Source organism: Tarenaya hassleriana, unplaced genomic scaffold (genome assembly GCF_000463585.1).
Source record: "Tarenaya hassleriana unplaced genomic scaffold, ASM46358v1 Cleome32, whole genome shotgun sequence".
Classification (NCBI taxonomy): Eukaryota; Viridiplantae; Streptophyta; class Magnoliopsida; order Brassicales; family Cleomaceae; genus Tarenaya; species Tarenaya hassleriana.
The window spans coordinates 26763-46870 of NW_010966372.1; the positions used below are offsets into that span (position 1 = coordinate 26763).

A 20108-nucleotide genomic window follows, 5' to 3' on the forward strand; every position below is an offset into this window, starting at 1 on the left:
ACTCTTTCCAGAAGATCTAGTACAACTATAAATGTTTAGAAAGGAACTCCAGGCATATGTAACGAGATAATTTGTTCATATCTTTGATTAAGCAGTGCAAAAAACTAATTGAGACGTAGTTGCTTGCCCATCACTTCCTCTCAGCAAGAGAAAAACACAGAAGGCACCGATACTGCTACCTTGAAATACTTTTTTTTTTTAAAATGTCCTACTTGTTTGAATTCATGCATTTTCTATGCATTATGATGCATGAGAAATTTGAAGCATTCTTAATCAGGTATCTCAGACATCACATTTTGTTTATCAGTTAAAACATCTGGGCAATCTCCTTCTCATTGAAAGAGAAGATGCAAAGTTAGAAGTATCAACTAACCAAAACTACCTCACGAAAAGCATCAGCATTTTAAAACTTGAATTTCCCAGAGTTCCATGGTGCACCATAGATGAATCAACGAAGAAGTGGAAGAAAGAGTTAGTTCTCACCGTTTTAGGTTGCTGGCCCAGTCCTTCCTTGGAGAAGGCTTTTGTCTTGGTCTCTTTCTCACAGATCTTAAACCTTTCCATTTCACGCTCAATGAGCTTGCGAGCATCAACCAGCGACTGCTCATATGATGCACTGACCTATGTCAGACAGAAAATTTGCTCGGTCCAGCCTCATATTATTGACTGAAGTTCTCTTAGGATGAAACAACTTATTTATAGAATATACGTATACACACACACACATATATATATTTATATATTAGACAGATTCAAGACCTAAATATAGTTACCCAGATGACACCAAAACTACTGTCGAATGAACATGGAGAAAGTTAAAGGGAAATTCAACTACTTCAGCCGAATCTATCTAACATGTGCCTGTCATCAAAGCTGCTGTCAAAGGACGGCAATACATTGCAATGTGACACCTTTTAACAGTCAACGAAAAGGAGGATATAAGACAGAGAACACTAACTTTCTTATCTTTGATTTCACTGGACTGGATCCATGTCTTGATCTGGTCTCTATACCGCTGCAGCTTCTTGATTTCCTTCTTCAAGTCCGCCTCAAACTTCTCCTTTTGGTTCAAATTGTCTGTGTCATAAACCTGAAACAGAAACATATCAAGAAACAGGTTTTTTCCTCTGTCCAAGCAACAAAAATGTGTTAATACCAAGGAAGAAGAAGAAGTGGCAATTTTTTCACAGGAAAGAAAGAAAGAACAAGGACACGAGACTCCATCCAGTACAAAACAACAAAGGAACAACGATAATATGATCTATTGGCCGAATTGCTTCAAGGGCTAAAACGTCTCGATTTTGAATACGGGTTTGAAAAAAAACAGAGAAAATTTTGAGCTCAATACCTTTGTCCAATAAAAAATGAAACATCGCTTTTTTAAGAGAAGAAATTGAAAATTTCTTTTATCGTAATGTCATCGATCACACTAGTTCAGTACCAAAGACGTGGAGGAAATTCCAACAGCGAAAATTTCCTGCATTGCCCATTAAAGAAAGGAAGAGAAAGGGAGGAAAAGGACACGACATACCTTGTTCCAGATGCTGTCAAAGACATCAACACCCTCCTGAACCTTCTTCAACACCCGATCGATCTCACCCTGTAACTTGCGGCTCGCACCCATACCAGCAGAATCTCAGAAGAACCCTCTTCGAGAATTTTATCATAAAAATGAGACAAAAGTCCTCGAGAAGTCGTTGCTTGTCTCCGGTCCTGTTTCGATCTTCAGGCAAAAGCCCTCTCAGACACAGAATTAGGGTTTTCAGAGGAGGGAGAAGGAGATGACGTAAATGTGTCGTTAGATTATGCGATGAACAAATCGAAGCCGAACCAGTTGCGACCGTGACAGTTCTCGTTCGATATCGACGGCCCAAATTAGCGTGACGGGCTTTTTATCATCCAACTTGTCCGTTTATAATTTATCCCCTAATGTTTTATACTTTTCTAAATTCACTACCCTAGTTTTGTTTACCATAAAACAAAAATATTATTTTTTTTAAGGGGGACAATAGCCTGAAAATATCATAAACTCTGAAAACGTTCCTTATAAAATCATAAATTTTTTAACTTTATAAATTTTGTCATATTTTCACATATTTTTTTAGTTTTACAATTTTTTAATTTCTAAAATAAAATCATGAACGTTTAGTAAAAAGTTTGAACTTTTTAGAAAATTCGTTTTTAGGCTATTTTCATTTTTTAAGCATAAAAGGAAATATATGTATCACCCTTCAATTCTTCCTTCATGAAATGAAGGTCAGTCCTCTGAAATTTGAAATCGAAGTTCAAAATGGATGTATGTGTAATTGTTTTCGCTGTTCGTGTTGCTGTTTGTTCCTGACTAGTCTCGGGGCTTATTTCGGTACCCTTTATGCAATTTCTTGTCTTTCTCTGTCGATCGCTGTGTGTACTGTGATCGGAATCCGAAATGGGTAATTATGTGTTGTATCCATCTACCCATTGCCATTATTTCCAGGGTTCATGGATTTTGATCGATTATTTGTCATGATCGGCTTGTTTCTCGTTGCTTGTCGATTAGATTTGAGTGGAAATCATGGATGTTGTACAACAGAATCTCTAACATCTGTTTAGTGTAGTTCTATTATTGTATTCCTTCACTGGAAATGGAACGTGAGGAAAAAAAAATCCAAGCTTTAAACTCTGAAACTACTGCCGGCTTGTTCAAGAAGCAATTTTTTTTAATGATTCTTGAGTATTTATTAGCCTTTCTCTGAAATATATCCATCTTGCATGTAGTCTAGGAAATTATCTGTTTTAGGGGATTACACAAATGAATGGCTTGTACATTATGCTCAAGATGTCTTTGTTTTTGTGGTTTAAAGATTGAATTGACGAATTCGAGTTAGATGAGTCACCAGGCTGATGTGGGATGGGATGTCAAAGGGGTGAACTCTGAGACGGTCGTGGATCTTTCAAACTCTATTGACTTCGGTGTTCCTTCTCAGTTCCAGCTGAAACCATTCAAGTCGAAGTGTTTTGGACGGGCTGTGTCATGGTTTTCATCATTTGTGTTGAGATCTAGCTCTGTTGTTGAGTTGCCCTTTTGGTTCTGGGTTTCAAACTTACATTTCTCATCCTTCTTGACTCTTTCCTCCGTATATTCGGTATCACCATTTCCTCTCTGCCCATGCAATCCTACTTCTAAAGAAGATATTCTTGCTTCTGCATTGTTAACCATTATGGAAAGATATGGTCTATTCTCTCTGCAGCCTTCTGGCCAAGTGAGCTCCATACGTTGGAAAAGCGGTTCTTCTGTAACATCTTCTTGAGCTGATATTGAACCACCAAGATATGGCTGTACTCCCAGTCTGTTCTTAAACATTTTGGGGCTTGTTTGGGTTCCTTTTTGGGAGATCAGGCTACCATTCAAGGAGCAATTGCGAGGGTAGGTCCTTTGCATTTGCTGAGCGTGTAGACTTTGGAAGTACTTTAGATGCTAGTTCAGAGAGTTGAACTTGGGCAGCTTGAAGCCCATCTGTACCTAAATTCTGATTTCCTAATGTCTCTTGGGCTTTCTCCAAAACCGCCTGCAGGTATTTTCCTTGAGCCTCTAATGTTATCCTTTTTTGGATACTGCAAATTATTCCGAAATGTTCAAATATTTATACAGGCTGGCCCATATGGAGAAATCACCAAGAGACATATTTCCCATAACTTTCATGATTGTTTTAGGAGTAGCCTCTGCTATAGCCACAGATAATAAAAGGACATTATATCTAACCACCAGCCATCAAAGATGCCTCTTTTTTTTTTCCCTTGATGCTAATAAGTAGGGGTGTCAAAATAGCCCGAGGCCCGATACCCGGCCCGAACCCGCTCGTAAAATTTGCGGGCTTGGGCTTTACAAATCAAGGCCCGTTCGTTTTTCGGGCCGGGCCGGCCCGGCCCGGAAAATTACGGGCCAAAAGCGGGTTCGGGCCGGGTCGGCCCGGCCCGGCCCGTAGGCCCGATTAAAAAAATAAATTATATGTATAAATATATATGTATATAGGTAAATATAGATATACATATATATATTTCACACATATTTGATCATATATATACATTTATTCAATCTTTTATATATATATATATATATATATATATTTTATAATGTATATACATATATAAAAAATATACAAATATTATATAATAATAGAAAGTTCTAAAAACTAAAAACTTGTTTAATACTAAATAATTCAGGATATAATATTTTCATAAATGATATAATCAAAATTATAATACTATTAGTTTCAAATACTTATTCCAAATGAAAAATATAATAAATTATCATTTTTAAAAATTTATTACCATATAAAATTAAAAAATTTTAAATTTAAATTTATATTAGATCAAAATATATAACTTTGTAATCTATTTTTTATAGGTGATACAAGGTAAGGCCTCTGCAACAGCCACAGATAATAAAAAGGACATTATATCTAACCACCAGCCATCAAAGATGCCTCTTTTTTTTGCCCTTGTTGTTAATAAGATAACTTACTATCTTCTCCACCGAGCCGATTGACAGCTTCAACAAATCTCTCGTGAAGATCTGGCGTCCATTTTAGTCTTGGCTTTGCATCAGTTGAGAGAATCAGTCCAGAATCTCCTGGGTTGTTCCCTCCTCTGAGGAATGAGTGCCGTTCAGATGGGATAGGCATTCTTGGCGAAGAGAATGTGTTCTTTTCTCGGTGCTGGTTGTGATAATACATGTCTGCCTTCAGAAGACACATGTAACGTTAATCGGTCAGTTTCATACACTTTCCCATCCTCAATCTTATCGTAGTGTGTAATATGATGTTGATGTTGACTCGAAATTATACTTTTGATGTATAATGAGATGGGGAATTGCACTCATATGATCTACAACTATATAGAATAAATGCATTGATAAAGACATAGATGTGATGATTTTCAACTGCCAAGTCATTTAGGTTACTCTGCGCAATTTAGAATGTATCCATTATAGAGTTGCATATCTAATAAGTGCTTGATAGATGCCATAAGGATCTAGGTAGAAATATGGTCTGTTGTTCCAGGGGGAAAGGTCAAAAACCAAATCTTTTATATCTCTAATGATATCTTTACATTTATTCGAAGCAACCCTTTTGCGACATCTCATGGTTCTGATTTCGGAAGCACTTCATTCTGTTTGGGAAGAACCTATCAAACCTGAAGGCAAAGTATTTCAGCATATCTCCTAAATAGTTGATTGCCATGTGGACGGGGATATGCTTCCACAGAAGCTTTATCTAGTGTGTTAGAAGTCTGAAACATCTTCTTCGATCTGATCAAACTAAACCATGCAAGTCATTAACTATCCTTCTGATTGATTTTTTTTTTTATATATATTACTGCTGTTTCTGATAAATTTTGGTGATCTTGTATAGCAAGGGGAAACTTATTTCGTGGTTACCATGTCGGTTTTTGCATTTGTCGCATTTTTAACAGGTTGTATGAGACTTATTAGAGAACAGCTGAACTGGGGCACAAAGGTAGAGCTCAAATCAGAAGTATTCAAGGGATAAATGAAACCGGGAGTGTAATATATCTGATAGAACTTCTTGATACTGTATTGGTCAGTGCTGTCAGAGCTTTTATCTGCGAACTCAGGCTGTCACTAAGGCTAAATATTTGCTTTAGTAATGGTGTCATGATAGTGTTTGACGTTCTTTTAATGCTTCAAGCATAGTCAGCTTACAATTCTATTTGTCATTTGTTAAACAGAGAGAGGTAGCCACAAAGCGATTCATGCAAGCAGCTCCATGGTTGGGTTAACCACAGGTGCAGATGGACAGATAGTTAATGCTCAAGATGGAGATAGTCCCGAGACTGTGTCGAACCCGAGTTGCCCTAACCCTACCGCTTTCTACACCATGTCCAAACAGTCCAAAACCCCATCTCATGTACAACCGTCTTGGAAAAAAAGTTACCTTCTTCTATTAGGGCTAATTCGATGCAGAATTTTTCAGACCTGAGCGTTGTGGGAACTACCGACCTAATCACTAGAGAGTCCCACGCCATGAAATCAGTCATTCTACAAAATCTAACAAATACAATTAAGATTTTCCTCAATCTATTGAGATTAGAGAAAGAAAAAACGAAAAAAATGTGTTTTACCTGATTTGAAATCGAGATTCTGAACTTGGTTCCTCGCCGATCTTGCGACGAATCGATGATGGATTTATCTCCCTCTCTTCTCTATTCAACTCAACACAGATCGAATCGCACCCAAGAGAAACATAACAAGACCAACAGAAGATCGAGTTCGGATCGTCTCAGAGGGGAGAGATTTCGAGCAAGATTACAAGAACAACCAGGGGTTTTTAGAGAGAGCCTAATCTGTTCTTGTAATCTTGCTCGAAATCTCTCCCCTCTGAGACGATCCGAACTCGATCTTTCTGTTGGTCTTGTTTTGTTTCTCTTGGGTGCGATTCGATCTGTGTTGAGTTGAATAGAGAAGAGAGGGAGATAAATCCATCATCGATTCGTCGCAAGATCGGCGAGGAACCAAGTTCAGAATCTCGATTTCAAATCAGGTAAAATGCATTTTCTTCGTTTTTCTTTCTCTAATCTCAATAGATTGAGGGAAATCTTAATTGTATTTGTTAGATTTTGTAGAATGACTGAGTTTATGGTGTGGGACTCTCTAGGGATTAGGTCGGTAGTTCCCACAACGCTTAGGTCTGAAAAATTCTGCATCGATTTAGCCCCAATAGAACTTCTGTTGACCTGCGAAGAAGGTAACTTTTTTTTCAAAACGTTAGTAGGTGAGATGGGGTTTTGGAATCCCTATGCCGGGAAATTCCAGAGAATTGCTACACCCCTTCTGTTCCCAAGCATTTTGGGTTTGGATATAGCAGTGGCGGTGAAAACAAGATAGTGGGATTTGACGGCCAGACAACAAATGGTATGATCTTTGTTTACAAGTGAAACTTTATCACCCTTCAATTCTTCCTTCATGAAATGGAGGACAGTCCTCTCAAATTTGAAATCGAAGTTCGAAATGGGTGTATGTGTAATTGTTTTCGCTGTTCGTGTTGTTTGTTCCTGACTGGTCTCGTGGCTTATTTTGGTACCCTTTATGCAATTTCTTTTCTTTCTCTGTCGCTCGCTGTGTGTACTGTGATCGGAATCCGAAATGGGTAATTATGTGTTGTATCCATCTACCCATTGCCATTATTTCCAGGGTTCATGGATTTTGATCGATTATTTGTCATGATCGGCTTGTTTCTCGTTGCTTGTCGATTAGATTTGAGTGGAAATCATGGATGTTGTACAACAGAATCTCTAACATCTGTTTAGTGTAGTTCTATTATTGTATTCCTTCACTGGAAATGGAACGTGAGGAAAAAAAATTCAAGCTTTAAACTCTGAAACTGCTACCGGCTTGTTCAAGAAGCAAATCTTTTTTTTTTTTATGATTCTTGAGTATTTATTAGCCTCTCTAAAATATGGATATCTTGCATGTAATCTAGGAAATTGTCTGTTTTAGGGGATTATACAAATGAATGGCTTGTACATTGTGCTCAAGATGTCTTTGTTTTTGTGGTTTAGAGATTGAATTGACGAATTCGAGTTAGATGAGTCACCAGGCTGATGTGGGATGTCAAAGGAGCTTCTAGGGGCGAACTCTGAAACGGGCACGGACCTTTCAAAGTTCAAACTCTATTGACTTCGGTGATCCTTCTCAGTTCCAGCTGAAACCATTCAAGCCGAAGTGTTTTGGACGGGCTTTGTCATGGTTTTCATCATTTGTGTTGAGATCTAGCTCTGTTGCTGAGTTGCCCTTTTGGTTCTGGGTTTCAAACTTACAGTCCTCATCCTTCTTGATTCTTTCTTCCGTATATCCGGTGTCACCATTTCCTCTCTGCCCATGCAATCCTACTTCTGAAGAAGATATTGTTGCTTCTGCATTGTTAACCATTATGGAAAGATATGGTCTATTCTCTCTGCAGCCTTCTGGCGAAGTGAACTCCATACGTTGGAACAACGGTTCTTCTGTAACGTCCTCGTGGGCTGATGTTGAACCACCAAGATATGGCCGTAATCCCAGTCTGTTCATAAACATTTTGGTGCTTGTTTGGGTTCCTTTTTGGGAGGTCATGCTACCGTTCAAGGAGCAATTGGGAGGGTAGGTCCTTTGCATTTGCTGAGCGTGTAGACTTTGGAAGTCCTTTGGTTCTAGAAAATTTTCATTCGGGTATTCGGCTGATACTTTAGATGCTAGTCCAGAGAGTTGAACTTGGGCAGCTTGAAGCCCATCTGTACCTAAATTCTGATTTCCTAATGTCTCTTGGGCTTTCTCCAAAACCGCCTGCAGGTATTTTCCTTGAGCCTCTATCCTGAGCTGCAAGTGTCACGCTCAGTTGAAAATATCTTCTGAAAATGTAACTAAATGCTTTCTCTTGCTAGATGGTAATTATATGCCATACTGATACTTTGCATCATGATGGTCCCTGCTCTTTATACTATGTGTTTTCTGAAATTTTTAAGCTTTTTTATTGGATTGAATCCATAGTATTGTGTATGATACCTCGGGTTGCTCTTGTAGCCTTCTGTGAACCTCTATTTGCATTTGCAAGGCTTCGTTTATAGGTAAGTTCCTGGGCACACAAACATAACATAAGTCATTTTTGACAATTATAAGTTGGAAGATATATGCAATTAGCCATATTCTTACTTGTTTGACTCTGGCCCAATGCTTAAACTATGAGCTTGAATTTCATTTGTATCAGGGCTCTTTTCATCTGCCATGGCCATTATACCTGTATCAAACAAGTTACTTTTTGTTTAGGATAATATTTTGAAAAAGAAAAGGGATATTTGGGTATGCAATGAAAATCTGGTCTTACCCATCTTGTTTGAAACACTATTGGGTTGTCCGTTGAGATTCTTGCTTAGCCTGTATTTCTGGTAGGCAAATCATGAAGTTAAATAACATTTCTGAATGCAAAGAAAGCTAGCACATGGTTTTGCAGGTCTTGGTTTGTTATCCTTTTCTGGATACTGCAAATTATTCAGAAATGTTCAAATATTTATAGAGAATGGCCCATATGGAGAAATCACTGAGAGACATATTTCATATGTTTGTGCAGAAAAGAGTTGATGGGATAGCTGAAGATGACTCTTGAGGTGATACAAGGTAAGGCCTCTGCAACAGCCACAGATAATAAAAAGGACATTATATCTAACCACCAGCCATCAAAGATGCCTCTTTTTTTTGCCCTTGTTGTTAATAAGATATCTTACTATCTTCTCCACCGAGCCGATTGACAGCTTCAACAAATCTCTCGTGAAGATTTGGTGTCCATTTTAGTCTTGGCTTTGCATCAGTTGAGAGGATCAGTCCAGAATCTCCTGGGCTGTTCCCTCCTCTGAGGAATGAGTGCCGTTCAGATGGGATGGGCATTCTTGGCGAAGAGAATGTGTTCTTTTCTCGGTGCTGGTTGTGATAATACATGTGTGCCTTCAGAAGACAAATGTAAGTTTAGCCTTACTTGGAACTACACTAATGTAAATGTTTTTTTTTGCCTGGTGCTGGTTGTGATCAATGCTTTACCTGACACAATCTTAGTCTGTAATCCTGTCTGCTTCCTTCAAGTAGTTCAGAGAAACTATGCTATGTTCTTGGGTGTACAACTCCACCAACTTGGGAAGAAGATTGTGCCTTCTTCTCTTATGGTACTTTTTTTTCCTTGGACCTGTATTATAACCAAAAGAATTTGCTTTATATAGGAAGTTGAACAGAAAAGGGCTAACTAGAGGAAGATAATTAAGGTATGTGCTTATCGTGTTTTGGTCTTATACTCGGAGCTTGATTCCTCTTGGCTACATCTTTTCAACACAATTCAAACTTTGCATTAGATACCAGAATTGATCCACAATGAATGCATCATACGCACATTCTTTTGCCCTTATTGCAGAGAGAAGTATCTCATTCCCCGATTTTTTAGAAATTTTTTTAACTTCGGTTGCGGAATCCACTTTTTTTTTCTATTCTCAATATTTTCAAAGCCCACAATACTGTCTTCTCTCACTTTCTCTCTGGGAATATTCTGAATGCTTTGCATTTGCTTGGACATTTTTCTTGATAGAGTTATTTCTGGCTCTGGTTTACATAACGAGACACGATTTTTTGTATAGTTTTAATCAGCAGTTGCTGATATTAAAGGGTTAGCAGGTTATGTTGTGGAGAATGTAATTTTCAAATCCTTTTGACTGAATCAACTGGAAGCCTTGCTATGAGATAGCAACAAAGTGAAAATTTTGTTGGCACATGCTTTGCCTTTGAGATAGTTTGAATGTGAAGAGAAAAAAAAAACAATGAAGAATATTTCATGCGGTCTCCTTCAACAAGCTTAGTATTTTTTCTCTACGCAGAATATAAAATAAGTGGAGTCGCCGTATCTTCACTTTGTTTGGCACAAAACATTAGGTCTCGCCTCACAGTGATATGTATGTTTTTCTTTCCCTGTCTAATGTACCAGTTTGCCATACATTCATGTATGGTGTGTATATATGTATATGTGCATATTCAATACATCTATTTTTAAGCATTTTTGCATGGCTTTTTTGGCCGCTTTCTTACACTATTCTCGCGTGCAGCTATTCTAGCGATGTCTAATGTTCTACGTTCACTTATAAGTTGTGCCTGCATGTAACGTTAATCGGTCAGTTTCATACTCTTTCCCATCCTCAATCTTATCGTAGTGTGTAATATGATGTTGATGTTGACTCGAAATTATACTTTTGATGTATAATGAGATGGGGAATTGCACTCATATGATCTACAATTTTTTCTGTTTAATGAGTTGGGGAATTGCATTCATATGATCTACAGCTATATAGAATAAATGCTTTGATAAAGATATAGATGTGATGATTGTCAACTGCCAAGTCACTTAGGTTACTCTATGCAATGGAGAATATATATCGATTATAGAGTTACATATCTAATAAGTGCTTGATAGATGCCATAAGGATCTTGGTAGAAATATGGTCAGTTGTTCCAGGGGAGAAGGTCAAAAACCAAATCTTATATTCCTTGAATGATATCTTTACATTTATTCGAAGCCACCCTTTTGCGATATCTCATGGTTCTGATTCCGGAAGCACTTTATTCTGTTTGGGAAGAACCTATCAAACCTGAAGGCAACGTATTACAGCATATTTCCTAAATAGTTGGTTACCATGTGGACGGGGATATGCTTCCATAGAAGCTTCATCTAGTGTGCTGTAAGTCCGAAACATCTTCTTCGATATGATCGAACTAAACCATGCAAGTCATTAACTATCCTTCTGATTGATTTTATATATATATATTACTGCTGTTTTCTGATAAATTTTGGTGATCTTGTATAGCAAAGGGAAACTTATTTCGTGGTTACCATGCCGGTTTTGGCATTTGTCGCCTTTTTAACTGATGTATCATTTTCTTCTTGGCGTCAAGATTTTTTAAATCTTATCGATAATTCTCTGTTTTAGTTACAGATGGTACTTTTAGGAATTAAAATTTTCAAATTTTATCCCCTGCAGATAACTGAAATTGTCTGACTGTATGATTGTCACACGACGGTTTTCGGATGTGGTTATGCTTTGTTTCTCGGTGATAGTGCAACAATGGTACATTCCACTTGTTTAAACGTTTATGTTCTGAGAAGATTATTGCCTTTTATAGTTGGTGTTCTCCATTTTGCGCTTCTGACTCTGCAGTTATTTGAATGCTGAAACTCTTTTATCTCCTTGTTCCTTTGCTGATGTCCATTGAAATGTCACTGTTGAAATAAAGACATGTAGTGAGAGGCCCCAAGTTTTTACTTGTACGTTTATTTCCCTTTTGCATATTCTGTTTGGTTACCGACTTTACTCTTGATGTGGAAAACCTCTTGATGCGGCAGAAGCATAGCTCGACATGTGTGCTACATTGCTGGATTGTGATTGGCTAATCGGACAATGGAATGATATTCCTTGCAGGGCAGAGTCAGGTAAAGGAAGCCAAAAGTGGGTTCCTGAGATTCTGCGGAATGAGAATAAGAGAATCCAGACCTAAAGCAAAGTCGGGTAAGTCGCACTCCCAAGTCTAGAATCTTAGTTATTCCTCCCAAAGCCAGAGAAAAAAAGAAAAGGAAAGAACAGAAAGAACTATTCGGATTTCTAGTTCCGGGGCTATATTTTCTTTCCACTTTCTTGTTTGATCATGCCACATAACATCATAGATCAGGATAACATCCATAGCAGAACATTGCCTTTGGTTAGCGATTATACGATGTTCATAGTGGCATATGCCTCTCATAATCACAATCAGTTTCTCATCAGTTTTACTTCCACTGGTATGTGTCCTATCTGGTTGACCCCTTTTCATCTTACAGAACACAAACATACGGAGACTTGGAAGCTCATGGATTCAGAATAGTTTTTTGGGATAGTTTTACAGCTGTGACGACATTGTAGATAATAACTGCAATCGTAGATTTCGTGTTTTGGAGGGATCGAAACAGACGGAAATGAACTGGCTTGGTACTCCCATTGCATATATATACTGCAAATGCATTCTATGGATTTAATCATTTGGTACGCCATTCTCTGCCTCAACTTGTTCAATGATGTTTTAATTTCTCACCAAAGGATGGTGAATGATGTCTTTTACTTTGGGACAAACAACTCAGCACCATTCTTTTAGAGTGAGAAATAAACGACTTGGGCTGGTGAAAGATTCGCCCTTTTACTGGAAAGTTTAGCACTTTACTTACCTTTCCATGGAAACTTCATATTTTGTAAAACAATTACAGAATGTCAACTTGTTTAGTTCATGTTCCAATGGGGCCGTTGAGCTTCTTTTTTTCCCTAGTTTTGTACAAATGATGCTTCTCAACAAAGCTTAAGCAATTGATGGATCAATAAAATAAACAAACTAAATAATCAGATTGGATCGGTGCATTGCCCACAACCGAATAAGCGTGAGAGCAAACAGAATTTGGTCCAAAACACGAATGATCTGTATGTCGGTGTTGTAGAAAAAGAAAAGGAAATAAAAAGATTTTCCAATTTTTTTTATTTTACAAAATTAACCTCCGATTAGTGAAATTGACAAATCATTATTCTCTAGAAACCAAAACAAAAGGAAATTACCATTTACAACTCTCCGAGGAACCCGCAGCCAATCAGAACACGAACAAAGAGCCCACAAACGAAACGTAAATCACTCCATATGTATATATACATATATACATTTAAGGGTTTGTACGTAAACCCATCACGTCTTTAGCTGCGTTTTCTAGGGTTTATTTTTTTGGTGGCTTTCACCATGGAGAAGTTGCTTGGGAAAGAGGTAACCGCCGACGCCGTCGTGATGATGCCAAAGACTAAAATCGTCTGCACACTCGGACCAGCCTCGAGATCGGTTCAGATGATCGAGAAGCTTCTCCGAGCCGGCATGAACGTCGCCCGGTTCAATTTCTCACACGGTTCTCACTCTTACCACCAGCAGACTCTCGACAACCTCAGAACCGCCATGGAAAACACTGGTATTATCTGCGCTGTCATGCTCGATACCAAGGTATACACACATTGCTTATTCCATTCTTCGAAAATCTGATTGAATTACTTAACCCCCCCCCCCCCAAAAAAAAAAAAAAAAAATCTGAAATCTCTCGTAAAACGACGTTTTCTCAATTTGGGTTTCCTGTTTTTTGGGAAAGTTCAAGTTTTTTTTTTGTCACTGAGAGATTTGGGTAACTTTTGTTTCTGGTAACATCACATCAGAAGCTAAGTTATGTTAAAAAAAAAATCTTTATAATGAAAAAAAAAACAGAATCTTTATGCTTAGAATGAGGAACTCACGATCTGGATTGATTGGTTTGATGCGCAGTCAAGTGGTCGGATGGCCGCCGATAGGGATTCACAGGATGAACAGTCTGATCAACCAATCCAAATCTCTAAGGCCGGAAGACGACGAATCAGAACGAGATCAAGAACACGAGAGAAACAGCAACGAGGAAGAAGACGATGATCACAGCCATGGAGATGAAGACCCGAGGAAGAAGACGGCGAATCGGAGGAATGTTTGCTACTGAAGTTTGCCTGAATCTGTTTACAGGGTCCTGAGATAAGAACCGGGTTACTGAAAGAAGGCAAACCGGTACAGCTAAACCAAGGAGAGGATATCACAATCTCGACAGATTACACCATAGAAGGCGATGCAGAGATGATCTCCATGAGCTACAAGAAACTCGCAGAAGATGTGAACCCCGGAGACGTGATTCTCTGCGCCGACGGGACAATCTCGTTCACTGTCTTGTCGTGTGACAAGAATCAGGGTCTTGTCCGGTGCCGGTGCGAGAATTCTGCCGTTCTGGGAGAGAGGAAGAATGCCAATCTTCCCGGAGTCGTGGTCGATCTCCCAACACTGACCGATAAAGATAAAGAAGATATTCTGCAATGGGGTGTTCCAAATAAGATCGATATGATCGCTCTCTCCTTTGTTCGTAAAGGGTCTGACCTCGTCGAGGTCAGGAAGTTACTTGGAGAGCACGCAAAGAGCATTATTCTCATGTCCAAGGTAATCTCAGAAACCACAAGTTTCAACGAAGTAGAGCATCGGTGAACTTCTCCGATTCTTCAAAACTAACATGGTGAAAAATCAAACCTTTTTTCATGGGAAATTCAGGTGGAGAACCAAGAAGGAGTGATGAACTTCGACCAGATTCTGGCGAACTCCGACGCTTTCATGGTGGCGAGGGGCGATCTCGGCATGGAGATTCCGATCGAGAAGATATTTCTGGCCCAGAAAATGATGATTCAGAAGGCCAACGCGCTCGGGAAACCGGTCGTCACCGCCACTCAGATGCTCGAATCCATGACCAAATCGCCCCGTCCGACCAGAGCCGAAGCCACCGACGTCGCCAACGCCGTCCTCGACGGAACCGACTGCGTCATGCTCTCCGGAGAGACCGCCGCTGGAGCCCACCCCGAGACTGCGGTTCGTACAATGGCCAGGATCTGTACAGAGGCCGAGAAATTCGTTGATTACGGCGATCTCTACAAGAAGACCCTAAAAATCGCCCCTTTCCCTTTGAGCCCAATCGAATCCCTAGCCGCATCCGCCGTCTCGACGGCGCAAAGCCTCCGCGCGTCGGCGATCGTGGTCCTGACCAAGGGCGGATCCACGGCGGAGCTCGTAGCTAAGTACCGACCAAGCATCCCGATTCTTTCAGTGATCGTACCGGAGATATCGAGGACGGAAGATTTCGAGTGGTCGTGCCGGGAAGACGCGGTTCACGTGGCGAGGCGTGGCCTGATTTTCCGGGGAATAATTCCGGTTATGGCGACGGGATCATCGGCGAGGGCTTCGAACAAGGACGCGACGGATGAGACGATCAGGTTCGCCGTCGATTTCGCGAAGAGGAAAGGAATCTGTAAGGCCGAAGATTCTGTCGTCGCGTTGCATAAGATCGATGGTTCCTCTGTTGTGAAGGTACTCAGCGTGGAGTGAAGAGCTTTTTTCTGGGGCGGATTTGGGGTTTTTTTGTTCTTTCGGGGTCAAAACGAAAGTTTAGGAGTTTTGCTTTTTTTACCTTAGAGTTTGCACGTCTTAATTGAGTTTTATAATCTTCTTTCATAAATTATTTTTTTCTATTTCGTTACTATTTTAGAATAAAAAATACAGATTACAGATTTCAATAGATTTATCTTCTTTTAAGATTTAAAATAGCGTCCATATATGCATATATATATATATATAAGATATTGCTATTTCTTGTAAAACGAAATATTAGTTGTAAAAAAATTGATATGGATCAGTCTTTATTTAATAGAATATAGGACGATTGAATGCTCCCATGGCGTTCAGCTATTAATTGATGACTGATGTATGTCAACCCCAAGGGGTTTAATTTTAATTTCATATGTAATGGGGTCATTTCATAAGTTTTTAATAGTTACGGGACTTTTGTTTACTTCTCTATCAACACAAGGGTAGTTTTGCAATTTCGACATTGAGATAATAAAAAAGGGGCAAAACCCTCTATAAAAAATGAAGCTTAACAGTAATCACAGACACAAATTACTTGATCTTATCTGAGCAGAGTAAAAGGGTTTTAGTGTTAGGGTTGTTGCCTTCTCCGATCCTTCGCCGTCACCTGATTCTCGGCGCGGCCCGACGAGCAACCTCTTCTCCTCTTCTCCGAGGGGATTTACTGGCGGCTCCGGTGGCCGTGGCACGGCGAAGACGGAAAGGTCACGACGACCCTGTGTCCCAATTTCTCTTTGGCTTCTGCAATGAAGACTGCCCGCTGTCGGAGCGGCTCGAGATGAATCAGCCCTGATGATGGCCTTGCGGGCTTTTCACACCTAAATTACGTTACTTTATTCTTGTTTTGTTTCTTTTTTCCCCCTAAAACTTGAATTGGGTCTTCATGTGAGATTTGAGGTATGGTTTCTTCTAGCGATTACACTAATTTGTTGTTTTCAGTTTTTTAAATTTTTTACAGGCATTTGTCATTGTCATCTTTCTTAGTTTTAATTTCTTTAAAGTCTATACCTTTTCCTCTCATATCGGACATTTGTCGAGATCTGTCCTATGTTTACTCGTTTTCTCCGTCTTTGGCGTTTTTGACGCCAGAAATCTTCTTTCTGTCCAACATTTTCTCAGGAAAACATTTCTCTTTGTTAAAGGAGAAACATTTTGCATTAGTGGTTTAGGCAAGTGTAGCTTATGCGCAGTGTTTCTATTTGGAAATAGCTTCTGCATAGTGAATCATCGCCCAATACAAACTAAGCAGAAACATAAACGTTTTCTGGATTTTCTTACATATATAGTACTCGATTCCTTGTTATACAATGTCGTACATTAACTGGCTGACTAGGTGGGTTACAAGTTACAAGAATGATCATCGCTTCTATTGCTTTGTCTTATCCAATGAAATGGAATATTAATATACATCTGAATACTGCATTGGTTCACGTCCGCTTCCGGAAAGTTATATTTAAACAGCACCCTAGCCATGCATGTCGCTGGCTTCTTCTCCTTACACGGCTTCTGTTATCGTTGTTGGAAGGATTACTTGGTGATTCTGATGCCAGGCCTATGCGGCTTCTTCTGAGTGATCTCAATGCCAGCTGTAATGTTTCCGGTACTATCAAGGGCTCTTCCATGGATCCGATGGCTTTCGAGCAAACTGGACAAGGAGGGTCTCTGGTTTGAGCCTTTTGGGTCACTTGATCCAAACACTCAACGTGGTAGGTGTGACAACAGGGCAGGATACCAGCGGCTGGCATGTCCCCACTTCTCATTATCCTATAAGAGGACCATGGAGATTTCTGGGACAGAAGTTTCTTGCAGATCCCGCATTTCTGAGTTGTCGTTGAACTGCCAGAATATCTCTGGTTTCTCCACTCTGTTGTATCCAGCATCTCTACATTTAGCTCCATTTCTTCTCTACTAGAACTAGTACTTGGTTCCGGTGATAATTCATTTGTTGATCTAGGAGGCTGGAAGAGAGATGGCGACAGACGATGGTTTCTTTTGGATGTGGTAAAACTGGGTTGAGGAGTCGTTGATGAATCTACCTTCGTACCTGCGAGTTCATGATTCTCACAATCTGACACTGGGTTGCAGAAGACTCGAGGATAAGAGTACCAGCTAGGGCTGAAGGGTTGCTTGCTTGTAGATTCCCAGTGGGTGGATGATGATTCGGAAGGAGACACTGAGGAATTAACACTGGAACAGATGGCTGTAGGTGCATGATCAACATCTTGTTGCTCCTCCTGGGACAATCAGGTCAAAGTGGTTAGATGGTTCTTCCAGCCAAGAAATGACAGTTCATCATCGCATGGAAGTCCAAAGAGACTAATTTACCTCCTTTGAAAGGGGAAACTGGGACGTCATGGTTCTTGATCCTGACAAACCAAATAGGCGAATGAACCCAAAAGCTGCAGCACTTCTAAGAAAAAACCTCATATTCTCTGATAATTACCTCTAGAAGCAGATGAATTCACCCAAGACACCTGCCTTGGTGACTGCTGAAAGTTTGCAGGCATACTTCCTGACACCAGATCGGACAAGGGACCTGTACCGGTACTTCTACTACCGCCCAAGAACAATGCAGAACTATGAGGTCCATTGACGGAATCCTGTCGGAAAAGGTTCCTAGAATCTCGAGATGGTGAGAAGCTGAGATTCATGCGCCAATGCAAGTCATCATTGTGGCGTAGGGAAGAAATATCCCTTCCGACACTGGCTGGTGATCTTGTTTTCAGTGGCCCTGCAGCCGCAACACAACAGAGCGCGCCCATTTTGAGCTACTTCCGCTTGTAGTCAGTGCCACAAAACAGCTAAAGAAGAAGCCCTGTGGATAGATCTTCAGACATTTTTAGAGCTCACATTCTGGGGTTCTGTACAAGAAAAGATCAATCAAAAGACAGACGGATTCATATTCTTTTTGTCAGGAAGTGAAAGGAAGGACATAACCCAGTAAGCAAGAAGTTGCTGAATAATGTCAAGATCTATAGCCCTTCTCTTTGGAGGCATCTGTTTGTCTCGGTTTGTACCAGATTTTTGTCCTTTTTTTTTTGTTGCTAATTTGGGTCCAAACTACAGATGGCTTCAAGTCTCTGTAGTGATCTTTTTTCTCAGGGTTTGACACAATAAACCAAGAAGCTAAGACCAAAGGAAGATTACGGATAAATACCAGATTAAGAATGAAAAGGCTTATGAAATCTGCCATTATCACATCCAAGAAGCTCAAGATGGGAGGTTGATTTTTTTCAAGTTAACCACGTTTTTAAACACAGTATTAGGACTGCCGAAACACAGATGAATCGATTTAAGTTGTAACAGCAGACGAACTCGTTCTATCAACTCATCAAGGTTGAAACTAGCAGGGGTTACTCAACTGAGCCGTTTCTGAAAAGCTACATTAGGATTAAAGACACTGATTCAATAACAAACTAACACTACGACCCCGAACTGATCTCGAATCCCAGATTCCAAGTCATAAGACTCTGATTTCAGTGAAAACTCGAATTAGACAGCAAAAAGCTCCGAAATTTGTCAGCAAACAAACTAACAACAACCAATGTTACCATCAATTACGCGAAGATTAAAACCCCAACCATTTCCCGGTAATAAATTACTAATGACAGGATCCAGTGACAATAATCCATCGTCGGTGGGAGTAAGTAGGAAATTCCGAGGAATGCAAAAGGGGAGGTTTCGAACTCGACGTACCTCGAAATTAGAAAGTGACTGACAATCTGGGTTGAGGAGGAAAACCCTAGAATACGAGGGATTCGCTGCCGTCAATGATGGACGGAGAGGGAATAATCTCCCACTGTTGAAACGGCGACAGTGAGGAAAAGCAGCATCTTTGAAATAAGAGAAAGCACTCTGTGATTGGCTAATGATTTCGTTTTACGTTGGCTAATCTAATCTTATCGGTTCTTTTTCTCTCATTATTTATTATTCCCTTTATTACTACCCTTGCTTTTCTAACTATTTACATAATCACCATAACTCACATACGCATATTATATATTTGTTAATGGGCCTAAACATGTACGTCACCCTCAAGGCCCAATGGGCTCATCTCGGACAACCGCAGCCGCACCGCCGCCACAGCTACGTAATAAAATAAAATCGGCGTTTCTCAACCGCAGCGTTTGCGTTAGGATTGCTGTCACGTTACACGACAGATGGGCCCACAAATTGTATTACGTTTAACTTTGTTCTTCTTCAAGGCCCAATGTAATCCAACTCTTCTAATAAAAAAGCCCAATCCAATGGTATTCAATGTTTATTCGGGTATTCAAATTAGCCGTTTGAATAAGTGGGAAAAAAATAACCTTATATGCATAATATAACCATGTAGGTTAAATTTATTCTTATGAAAACAAATATATATATATATATATATAACACAAAACAAGCCTAACCAATAAAAAAGAAAACCGACTGAACCGGTTCAAATTCATTGGTTCGTTTCGGTTGGATTCGGACGGCAGAGCGAGGTCATGCGGTGGAGGAATTCATTGGTCGGGACCATCCCCAATATTTTCATGTCCCTTTTCTTGCAATCATTTTATTTGTTGGATTCAAATTCTTCCTT

The 20108-nt window shown here is 39.7% G+C and overlaps 4 protein-coding genes and 2 long non-coding RNA genes across 9 annotated transcripts in view; 3 read left to right on the top strand and 3 right to left on the bottom strand.

Moving 5' to 3' along the window:
• Positions 1–1861, bottom strand: part of LOC104820736 (general negative regulator of transcription subunit 3) — a 7047-nt gene extending 5186 nt beyond the window's left edge. For 2 of the 4 annotated variants that reach the window (XM_010551310.2, XM_010551309.2), the window contains exons 1-3: positions 1532–1861; positions 959–1090; positions 484–621 (exon numbers count right to left, since the gene is read on the bottom strand). In XM_010551310.2, the coding sequence (XP_010549612.1) occupies positions 484–621; positions 959–1090; positions 1532–1624 (363 nt within the window). In that variant the 5' untranslated portion in view covers positions 1625–1861. Of the gene's footprint in view, positions 1–483; positions 622–958; positions 1128–1531 lie in introns of all 4 variants that reach the window. The other 2 variants (XM_010551311.2, XM_010551312.2) reach the window with 2 other exon arrangements.
• A 2639-nt stretch (positions 1862–4500) lies between these two features.
• On the top strand, positions 4501–6223 carry LOC104820737. The gene is made up of 3 exons (XR_772961.1): positions 4501–4749; positions 5455–5581; positions 5731–6223. It is a non-coding gene; the product is annotated as an uncharacterized LOC104820737 (long non-coding RNA).
• A 1250-nt stretch (positions 6224–7473) lies between these two features.
• On the bottom strand, positions 7474–9339 carry LOC104821144 (myb-related protein 2-like). The gene is made up of 5 exons (XM_010551944.2): positions 9256–9339; positions 8859–8916; positions 8687–8771; positions 8540–8609; positions 7474–8353 (listed from the first exon to the last, which is right to left on the bottom strand). Exons 2-5 carry the CDS (start codon positions 8860–8862, stop codon positions 7694–7696), a joined length of 819 nt encoding a protein of 272 aa, XP_010550246.2. The 5' UTR covers positions 8863–8916; positions 9256–9339; the 3' UTR covers positions 7474–7693.
• A 3682-nt stretch (positions 9340–13021) lies between these two features.
• On the top strand, positions 13022–15615 carry LOC104820738 (pyruvate kinase, cytosolic isozyme). The gene is made up of 3 exons (XM_010551313.2): positions 13022–13561; positions 14102–14563; positions 14672–15615. The coding sequence occupies exons 1-3, from the start codon at positions 13310–13312 to the stop codon at positions 15494–15496; spliced, it is 1539 nt and encodes a 512-aa protein (XP_010549615.1). The 5' UTR covers positions 13022–13309; the 3' UTR covers positions 15497–15615.
• A 1168-nt stretch (positions 15616–16783) lies between these two features.
• Positions 16784–19396, bottom strand: LOC104820741. The gene is made up of 4 exons (XM_010551315.2): positions 19232–19396; positions 17979–18396; positions 17861–17901; positions 16784–17769 (listed from the first exon to the last, which is right to left on the bottom strand). The coding sequence occupies exons 2-4, from the start codon at positions 18295–18297 to the stop codon at positions 16963–16965; spliced, it is 1167 nt and encodes a 388-aa protein (XP_010549617.1). The 5' UTR covers positions 18298–18396; positions 19232–19396; the 3' UTR covers positions 16784–16962.
• On the top strand, positions 17444–18097 carry LOC104820739. The gene is made up of 2 exons (XR_772962.1): positions 17444–17536; positions 17621–18097. It is a non-coding gene; the product is annotated as an uncharacterized LOC104820739 (long non-coding RNA).
• Positions 19397–20108: the final 712 nt, after the last annotated feature.